The sequence below is a fragment of the Trichechus manatus genome, unplaced genomic scaffold (assembly GCF_000243295.1).
Source record: "Trichechus manatus latirostris isolate Lorelei unplaced genomic scaffold, TriManLat1.0 scaffold00176, whole genome shotgun sequence".
NCBI lineage: Eukaryota > Metazoa > Chordata > Mammalia > Sirenia > Trichechidae > Trichechus > Trichechus manatus.
Window position 1 is genome coordinate 2,135,568 of NW_004444112.1, and position 10,778 is coordinate 2,146,345.

At 40.7% G+C, this 10,778-nt stretch overlaps 1 protein-coding gene across 3 annotated transcripts in view; it reads right to left on the reverse strand.

Annotated features, from left to right (window-relative positions):
* The window catches only part of TXNL4A (thioredoxin like 4A), a 24,675-nt gene that overhangs the window by 3,114 nt on the left and 10,783 nt on the right, over nucleotides 1-10,778 (reverse strand). For all 3 annotated transcript variants that reach the window (XM_023741230.1, XM_023741231.1, XM_004386909.2), the window contains one exon: nucleotides 2,273-2,376. In XM_023741230.1, coding sequence (XP_023596998.1) covers nucleotides 2,273-2,376 — 104 coding nt within the window. The remainder of the gene's footprint in view (nucleotides 1-2,272; nucleotides 2,377-10,778) is intronic.

The following is a 10,778-nucleotide window of genomic DNA, read 5'->3' on the forward strand; positions in this document are numbered from 1 at the left end:
CAGATGGGGTGAGACCAGTGGAGTATCTTAGATGGCCGCTCACAAGCTTTTAAGTCCCCAGACTGAACCATTAATCTTTAGGTTAGCAGCCCATCGAAAACCATTTGTGCCACCCAGGCTCCAGACTACAGAAGGCAAAACCCTAAAATGCTTCCCCCTCAAGATTTCCTGCCCTAATCCCTGGGACTCTGAAAGTGATGAGACATCATCCCTGTGATTAAGTTACATTGTACTGCAAAAGGGATTTTACAGATGTAATTAAGATTACCAGTCAATGACTTTAAAATAGGGAGAGTACCTTGGATTATTTGGGTGAGCCCAACCTAATCCCAGGGAACCTCTAAAAGCAGTTTTCTCAGGCTAGTGCAGAAGGGGAGTCAGAGATATTCAGAGCGTCACGAGGACTGGACACGCCGTTGCTGGACGTGAAGATGGAGGGGTCGTGCAAGAAGGAGTGGAGTGGCCTCCCAGAGCACAGAGAGGCCCCGCTAACAGCAGCAAGGAGACCTCAGACCCAGCCACAGGGGCTGGTTCTGCAACACCCAATAAGCCAATGTAGACTCTTCCCGGAGTCTCCAGATGACACCCTGGTTTTGGCCACAAAAGACCCAGAGCAGAGAGCCAGGCCAAGCCCACTGGACTTCTGACCCTCAGAGCTGTGAGCTAATACATAGGTGTTGATTTAAGTTGCTAACTTTGTGCTAATCTGTCACACAAAATGGAAACCTAATACATATCCTACAACATCCACCTAGGCCCTCCAGACCAACTAGGGAGATCTACTTTTAGAGGATGGACTAATGCTTCTATTGCTATTTACCAACTTTTATAGTAACACTAAGAAATTTTGACTAGTAAAAACAATGTCAATTGTGATTTCTTTCCAAATTAAAGCTTCACAACAGAATTTCTGACCTGATAAAATAATCTTGCATGTACAAGTAATTAAATACAAGTTAGTTTTCCTCGTGTTCCACAAAAAGTACATGAAAAAGTCATTGACATCATATTTTATACGGGAATTATTTTAAAACAGATCTTTTTATCAACAGATTATATTTAAAGGTATCTGTAAAAACGGCATGGGGGTGGCATCTGACCTCCTCTAACTTCACACGGTGGAAGGAGAATCAAGATCACCGGTCCAAGGCTGATTTCCTATGAGGCAGAGTCAGACATGCCTCCTCTCTCCACCATCTTTACAAATTCTGACATCAACCATTCCTCCCATGGCACACTCTACTTCTCTGTTGAGTTTGATAATTCATTGCAATGGCCACACAGAACTCACAGACCATACTCACAGTTATGGGGTTTATTAGGGAAGTAACAGGTTCAGGAACCCTCAGGATACAGTTCTTCCATCAGAACAGCCTCTTCTCAGTCGTGCCTGCAGGCAGGCCTCTCTCTGGCCCCTTGGCCTCTGCCCTGCTCAGGTAAGTGTTCCAAAGCTCTTTTAGCTCTGCCAGTAAGTGGCCCAAGGCACCCCACTCTGCCAGTAAGCCTCAGCCCGAAGATGCTCAGCTCTAGCTCCGTGGGTTGGTGAACCTAGCCCCACCAAGTGCCCAGAGGCACTCTACTCCTCCAGCAAGCCTCCTGCCCAAAGGCACTCAGCTTTCTTGCTCTGGGAGCTGGAAAGCTCACTGCGCCTTTCTTGCCAGTCTCTTCTGCTGATCTCCTGCCTTTGCTGCTGTGGTTTCTCTGCCGCCACTTCTCACGGTCTTCAGTGTTACAGTTCTCTCTCTCGGACTCTTGGTTCCAGGAGCTTCTCAGTGCAGGGATCCTGGGTCCAAAGGACACGCTCTGTTCCTGGCTCTTCTTCCTTGGTGGTGGTGAGATCCTCTCTCTGATCTGGAATTAGCTCTCTTTTAAGCCTAGCAGGATGGCAAAACTGACCAAGTCCCTTGGTGGGCCACAATTACCTTATTTGCACAGTTCCACCCAATCACTTGGGTGGGAGTTACAAGACCATGGCGAGAAAGGCCACACAAAAGCTATCCATCACACCGCAGTATCTTAAATTTCAGTAAGAGTACCTTCCACTCAACTACACCTCACCTCAATTTCTGGGCAATGTTACTACAAAAGGATAATTTGTTACTGAGTAAATGCTAAAACTGGAATTGTTACTTTAAAAAAACTTCAAACGATTCACATTGTCTGTTGATATTGTGATGTGATTGGTTCTGAATAAAAGAATCTAAAGATATCTTGATTACATTCAAGTTCCGGATAAAATTCACTCTAATAACTTTAAGATAATGTAACATACCTGAAGAAAAACATGACTGTGCAAGGATCGTATAACTCATACATTTTGTTGAAGTCAGGTACTTCTGTAATATCCACAAGATAAATAACTGCAAAATTTTTAACCTAAAAATAAAGAAAAAGAAACAAAAATAATAAACCAATCTAGCTTTCATGCTGTAACAGCACACTTTAAAAAACAACAAAAACTTGTGTAAAACAGGACAGTTTTCAAACTAGCTCTCCAACCTTTTTTTCCCAGTAGAGGTGACCCACAGGAAAATAATGCAGCACCATCAGGACCTGCTGGCCAATCAGGATCCACACCTCACTTTTATTCCTCAGAATAGTTTAGGACTAGCTAAGCTTTACTCAGCAGGAAGTTATGAAAGTCCCACAGAAAATGTCTACAAATGTTATTCTGATCTAGTAATAATCCATATGTAGGTTTACAAATTTGTACTTTTGTAAATACTTAATAGTTGCATGCATTAAACAATGGCTCTAAAAACACAACTCTAGAACTCCAAACAATCCTCCCAATTATTTGGGTTTGAACTTGTAAATACTGATAGTACCCCAAAATAATATCATCTATGTAATAATTTTAATTTTTTTCATTAACTGCAAGTTTTTCATAGATTTAGAAAAACGAAAAGGAAATAATATCATCCCCAACCCCAACACCCAGAGGTAACTGTTGTTGGAATGTATCAAAATACTTTCTTTCTTTTCCTAGGTATATCTGTAAAAACCTGTTTATGCTGTTCTAACAAAATGTTAAATAAAATATAGTGATCATACTATAATGTTTTGAATGCTACTTTTAAGTATGTAAATCACATACTTTCTAAAAACACAATTTTATGGCTGCATATTTAATCAAATAGCTATGCCACTTATTTATTATTCTTTTGTTATTTTCTGATTTTTCATGAATATAAGTAACCCAGATTTTTTCACTCATATCTATCATTCAGCTATACTTTAAGATTTACTCTTAAATCTGTGTACATCATTATTTTCCTAAGGATAAATTTCCTAAAATAGAATCTCTGGAACAAAGGATACAAACATTTTAAAGACTCCTTATACACACTGTCTCCATATTCTCTAGAAAGTTCATACCAATTTATATGCATAACATTTCTTCATATAAAATTAATGTTAAAAACTCAACTGTAATTTATGGATAAAATAACATATCTAGGGTTTGCTTTAAATACTGGAGCATAAAAAATGTCTGAGGTAGTGAGATGATACAAAACTGGCAAAATATTGATAACCGTTGAAGTTGGGTGATAAGCATACAGGAGTTCACTATACTCTCTTTTGGGAATATTAAAAAAATTAATATGTAAATTTAAACCACTACCTCCCCCTCCCCTCGCCAAAGGAAGAAAGTTTACATGCAGTTAGGACTCCGCCTGTCCCCATCTTGGTCAGAGGGGTCCTCCCTGAAGCCCCAGCACTGCACATGCCCTGGATGTGACAAGCCCCTGAACGCGCCACATGCCTCATGGTCTTAAATATGAGTCATTTTTAGAAGCCTTAGTGCAATGCCTCGATACATTCAAGTTGTACAGCTCTTCTTGGTCTGATGCCATTCTCGCTGAACATATTCTGAAATCCTGGTTTCCTGTGGTGTCCGCAGTGAGAGTGTGGTAGACTAATAAACTGGTATTCTGGTTTTATTTAAAAACAAAACAAAAAACCCCACCACAGATAAGACTATAAAATTATCATAGGCATATGACAGCAGAGATCAAATATCAACTTATTTTTGTCCCTTCAATGCTCGCTCAGTGACATACACAGTATCAACTACTATACTAAATATAAAATATGGATTCATCAGGTAAATATTAAAATATTTTAAAAGTCAAATGGACAAGGGTTATCAATTGTGTACTTCAGAAAAAAGTAAGATCACAATAAATTTTTATCTTTTTTTCTTATAAGCAAAAGATATTATACAACATACCCACTTAAGTGGGTATTTAATAATCAGAAGGCAACTGAACAAACGTTAACTTGTTAAAAGATGCAAATATCTATCTCCTTTTGCCTTCCTTGCATCTAACCCCAATCTGAATTCTAACAGAAACACTTAGTACCAGAACTTGGAACATAAGCTTATTTCATTAGACTGGTTTCAAGAGCACATGAGAACCCATCAGGTGGGAGGCCCATCGGACTCAATTCTAATTATCTCAGTACCCCAAAATAGAGATGTTATTACTGTGTTGCATATGATGAAAGTGAGGTTCAGGAAGGTCAGGTGACCCCAAGCCCCTCAGGGAAGTAAGTGCCTGAGGCTCAGCCCCAATCTGGCCCCACAGCCCAAACCCCGGGTATTTTCTACATGGAGTCTTGAAGGAATTTGCCCACCCTGAGGCTGAGAGAATGACACGCGTGCAGACAAAAACACAGAGAGCTCAGCAAGTCCAGACCCAACACCTGGAGATGGCTTCATGTACCTGAACAAAGGCAGCACATGTGGGAGAAGAAAAGGCAGCTATGCAGACACGGGCCAGATCAGGAAAGATCCTCACACTAAGGAGTCTGATTTTTTTAAGTAAGCAGGGGTTAAGAGTTTGCATTTGTACAACATCCAGCTTGGGACAACTAAGGAGCATTCAGGGAAAAGTTCCTGTAGGTGATAAGGGCACAGCTCAGGGGCTCACAAAGGAGTCTGGGCTGGAGATAGCCACTTCCCGTCTTCCAGAAAGGTCTGTAGAGTTGGAGCAGAGAGGCCAGTGCAGAGCCCGGAGCAGGAACGGGATGGTCTGTGTGAGGACCACCAGGAAAAAGTAGACTCAGAAACTGAGAGGAGACTCCTTAAGAGTGAGCTGTGTCAAGTACCATAGGGAGGTCATGTCAGATGAAGGCTGAAGCACCTGAGTTTGGTCACTGGAAGACCAACAGGGCAAGAGCAATCCCAAGGCCCAGCAGGACTGAGACCAGACAGGGTGGCTTGAAGAACAGAAGCATTAAGTACAGGCAACTCTTCCAAGAGGTGTGGCCATGAAAAGAGAGAGGGAAGGAGCTTGAGGACTCAAGAGCTGAGGTCCAGAGGGAGTGGAACAAGCCAGGCAAAGGGATGGGGGTGGTGTCTCCCAGCACCCCCTACTCATTTTCTTGATGAATAACAGACAATGTCTGTGGGGTGGAAAGAAGAGGTAAGCTAGAGGAACTTGAGCTAGGCAATAAGAAAGTGTTCCTCATGAGGTCACTGAGGCCCTCAGACAGCAGTGGGAGTGGTTAAAAGGAGCTACTCGAGCCCACACAGAACATCTCCCGGATTTCCTGTCAGTGTTTAAGGTTCCGCCTACATCCAAATTTCACTACACAGTTGTATACGGGTGTTTAAAAGTGAAAAGTAAATGTTTTCCTTTCCCCAGACTCGCATGCTCATGGGGAAATCATATACATTCTGCTTTTTATCCAGCTAATGTTTTACGAATGTTTTCTGTATGTTTCAACACAAAGCTCTTAGAGAATCATTTTTAATGGTCAAACAATATTCTATCCAGTGAGCACTCTCAGTTTAAATCCCAGTTCTGCCATTTCCTGGCTTGGACAAATTAACTGACAAGATCTGCCTCAGGGAGTTGCCCTGAGGACTAAACACATATCGGATTCACCTCCCAACATCATGACCGGCACTAGTGCTCAATGAATGGAGACTATTTTCATTGCCATATTCTCCTATCATAGAACATTTTGGCCGTTTCCAATTTTACTATAAATTACTGTAAATTCTCATTAAGCATAAAATTTGCATATTGAAGTTTTCTTTTTCCATGCTGAAGAGGTACTATCAGTAAAACTACTGGGTCATAAAGTATTTTATTATATATTATATATTACTGGGTCATAAACTATGACTACTCTCAAGGCTCTTAATACCATGTCAAACTGCTTTCCAAAAGGATTATTATCAATTCTACTCCTACCTGAACATTCTATTTACTTTTACCACACCTCAACCATAAAATACTTGTTCATCTTTGATATATCTAAAAAGTGATAGTACAGTATACTGTTTTAATGTGTATTTCTTCGAAGTTTACTGAGCCATCTGAATTTCCTCTTTTTTCAAGTTCTTTGCCCATTTACCTATGGAAGTCTTATCTTTTCAAATGGTGTTTTAAATTTATTTATTTGCATAAGCCTATTATACCTAAAAGAACATTTTGCCTACTATATTTGCAGTAATCTTAACTGGTTATCGAATAGTACAGATTTTTTCGTAACACAGTAACATGTATAAATTTCATTTCACTCTTTGCACTCTATAATTTCAAAACCTGTAGAGTTGTTCTTATATATATTGTTTTGATCATCTAAGATATTAAATATTCTTGGCAGTTGTGCCACCTGAACGTTTTATAAGCATGTTTTCTTTTTCTTCAGGCAAGTCAGTGATTAAATTCTGCCGTCCTGCATTCCACTAAATCTGATCCAACATAAAACTAAGTAACACACGAAACAAAAACACTTAAATCTGATGGCTGGAACGTGATGCCAACTGACCATTCCATCCTTTTGTGTAGAACATCTCAACTAGCTAACAATCCACATAAATTTCTTTTTAAAAAAAAGTTCTGGACAGTCAGTATTTTTGTATTTTTACACTTTTAGATGAGTCATTTCAAAGCCATCATACAAAACTGAGTGATAACTTTACCGGTAGTCCCTGACTTACAACGTATTCAAGTTACGAAGAACCACAGTTATGACTTTTTTCCCCACATGTTATCATCAGTAATTTGTACTACATACGGTGTTGCAGCGTGTAATCTGCTGTTATCATTCTCAGGTGTTCAAAGATCAGATTTATAAAGATACTGATAATAAAAGGCAATAATAATGAAAACTAAAAAAGAAATATTAGGTGAAGAGAAGGACAATACACAATACAGGGAAGTCGGCATAACTAGACTAAACCAAAGTTAAGAAATTTCCTGAACACAACCAAACACTTCGAGGGACAGAGTAGCAAGGACTAGGGTCTGGGGACCATGGTTTCAGGGGACATCTAGGTCAACTGGCATGACAAAGTTTATTAAGAAAATGTTCTGGCTCTTCAGACAGGGATTAGACTGGACTGTGGGACATAAAGTGATACTCATTAAGAGTGTGCCTCTTAGTCAAGTAGATACAAGAGACCAAAGGGGCAGCTTCTGTCCAGAGATGAGATGGGAAAGCAGAGAGGGTTAGGAGCTGGTTGAATGGTCATGGGGAATCTGGGGCAGAAAGGAGGAGTGTGCTGTCGCAGAATGGGGTGAGCAATTAGGGTCTCATAACAATGAATGTAAAAAAAAATTTTGTGTGGGAGACTAACTTGAAATGTAAACTTCATTGAATTACAACAATTAAAAAAAAAAAGAAAAGAAAATGTTCTGGGAGGCAGGGCCAATATGGCAGAGTGGTCAGATGCTTCCTGTGGCCCCTCTTACAACAAAGACTGGAAAAAACAAGTGAATCAATTTTATATGACAATCTAGGAGCCCTGAACATCAAAGGCAAAACTGAGGAATCGGACTAAGCAGCAGGCGGAAGGAGAGACAGTTCAGAAGCAGCAAGGAGTTGCCAGACCTGACCCAGCAGGAACCGGCACCCTTCAGCCTAGATAGGCTGGCGTGTGCGGTGAGGCAAGCAGTGGTGTTCGGGATGTGTTTTCCACATCGGGAGAGACTGAGCAGCGGAGAGTCTACTCAAACCTCCAGAACCAGTGAAAAGTGGCGCTCAATCGGCAAAAGATAAGTACACGCATCTAACCTACTGTGCAGATCAAAAAATACCTCGTTTGGGAAAAACCTCTCTCCCATTTACCTGCCCCCCTCCCTGCTCTGCACCAGTCTCGGGCTGGCTTCAGTGACTACCGTGTCCCCTGGGCTGGAAGCAGGACCCACCATGCACCCTGAGCCATCCTCCTGGCCTTGGAGAGGGAACAAATTAACAAACAGGAAAAAATAATCTGCCAGCTCCCCTAAGCCGGGAACTCAGGGTAGGCACAGCTCCTTTGCCTAGGCATAGGCATAAGAGGTCCACAGACTCTGAATGCCTTTCACCCCTGGATAGACTTGTGTGGGCCCATTTCAACAGCACAGGCCTCATTAGGATGGTACAGCAGGGTATATACCTGAAGCCTGACTTCAACTGTTTCAGCTATATGGTTTGTGACATTTGACACTGCTCTGCCCATTAAGCAGGGTCCTCACCTACCCACATCAGGGGCCTGAGGACTGACTGGTGGCTCCACCCACACCACTTAGCCACCCCTACGACAGGGGTCAAAGAATAAGTGGTGCCTCCCAGTCCTTACAGCCAATAGCACTGGGTGCCCATAGTCCGCCTACAAAACCCACCCACCTATGCGCTCTAGAGAACAGGGACATGCTTTCCTCCCAGACACTCAGGGGCAGACATAAGCCTCCTGTCTTGCTCAGTGAGTAACCCCCTACTTCAGCCAGATACCTGTGCCTACACCAATCACCCCTGCCTGTATACGACTGTAGGTGAGAACCTGCACCACACACTTCACCGACTAACTGGACACCTGAGCTGAATCCATACAAGAAAAGTAAACAGACTCCTGTGCTCACATACCTAGTAACAGATCTAACCACCTGGCAACAGGACATTAGAACTTCAAAGGTGCCAATGATCAAACAAGCTCACATGAGCAGCCAATTAGGGCATACCAAAACAAAACAAGAAGCTAGGACGCAGTAAGCAAACATAAAGTAAATATAATAACACTGATGGCTTGAAGACAACAGTCAGTATCAAATCATATAAAGAGGCAGACCATGATGGCTTCAGCAAGCTCCCAAAACAAAGAAACAAGAAATTTCCCAGAGGTAGAATACAAAAGATTAATATACAGAACTCTTCAAGATATCAGAAAGATCAGGCAAAACGCAGAACAAGCCAAGGAACACACAGACAAAGCAACAGAGGAACTTAAAAAGATTACAGAAGAGCATAATGACAAATTTAACAGGCTGCAAGAATCCATAGAGAGACAGTACACAGAAATCCAAAGGCTTAATAAAAAAATTTCAGAATTAGACAACTTAATATAAAGTCACAGGAGCAGAACTGGGGCAATGGAAGTCAGAAAAAGTGAGACTGAAGATAAAGCACTTGACACCAACTGATTTGAGGAAAAATCTGATAAAAGAATTTTAAAAAATGAAGAAACCCTAAGAATTATGTGGGACTCAATCAAGAGGAATAACCTAAAAGTGATTAGAATACCAGAACGGGGCGGGGGGGGTGGTGGTAACACAAAATACAGAGAGAATTGTTCAAGATTTGTTGGCAGAAAACTTCCCTGATATCGTGAAAGATGAGAAGATATCTATCCAAGATACTCATCAAACTCCGCATAAGGTAGATTCCAAAAGAAAGTCGCCAAGACATAATATAATCAAACTTGCCAAAACCAAAGATAGAGAGAGAATTTTAAGAGCAGCTAGGGATAAACAAAAAGTCATTTACAAAGGAGAGTCAATAAGACTAAGCTCAGACTACCCAGCAGAAACCAGGGAGGCAAGAAGGCAATGGGATGACATATATGAAGCCTTGAAGGAAAAAAACTGCCAGCCAACAATTATATCCAGCAAAACTGTTTTTCAAATATGATGGTGAAATTAGGCCATTCACAGATAAGTTTAGGGAATTTGCAAAAACCAAACTAAAACTACAAGAAATACTAAAGGGAGTCCTCTGGGTAGAAAATCAATAACATCAGATAACAACCCAAGACTAGAACACAGGACAGAGCAACCAGATATCAACCTAGATAGGGAAGTCACAAAAACAAATCAAAGCTAAAACACTGAAAATAGGGAAACAGAGATGTCAATACGTAAATGATGACAACATTAAAACAAAAAAGAGGGACTAAAAATTGTAGTCATGGATCTTTCATATGGAGAGGAAGTCAAGACAATATAAAGAAATAAGAGTGGGTTAAACTTAGAAAAACAGGGGTAAATATTAAAGTAACCACAAAGGAAACTAACAATCCTACACATCAAAATAAAAAACAAGAAAAACATAAAGACTCAGCAAACACAAAATCAACAACAACGAAAAAGATGAAAAGCAAATACGTAAAGAAAAGTGACTCAGCACAGAAAATTAAGTGGAACAAAGAAACTGTCAAAAACACACACACACACAAAAGACATCAAAATGACTCATACCTATCAATAATTACGCTGAACATAAATGGACTAAATGCACCAATAAAGAGACAGAGAGTGGCAGAATGGATTAAAAACACAATCCGTCTATGTGCTGCCTACAAGAGACATACCTTAGACCTAAAGACACAAACAAACTAAAACTCAAAGGATGGAAAAAAATATATCAAGCAAACAACACTCAAAAAAGAGCAGAAGTGGCAATATTAACCTTTGACAAAATAGACTTTAAAGTAAAATCCACCACAAAGGATAAGGAAGGACACTATATAATGATTAAAGGGTCAATACACCAGGAGGACA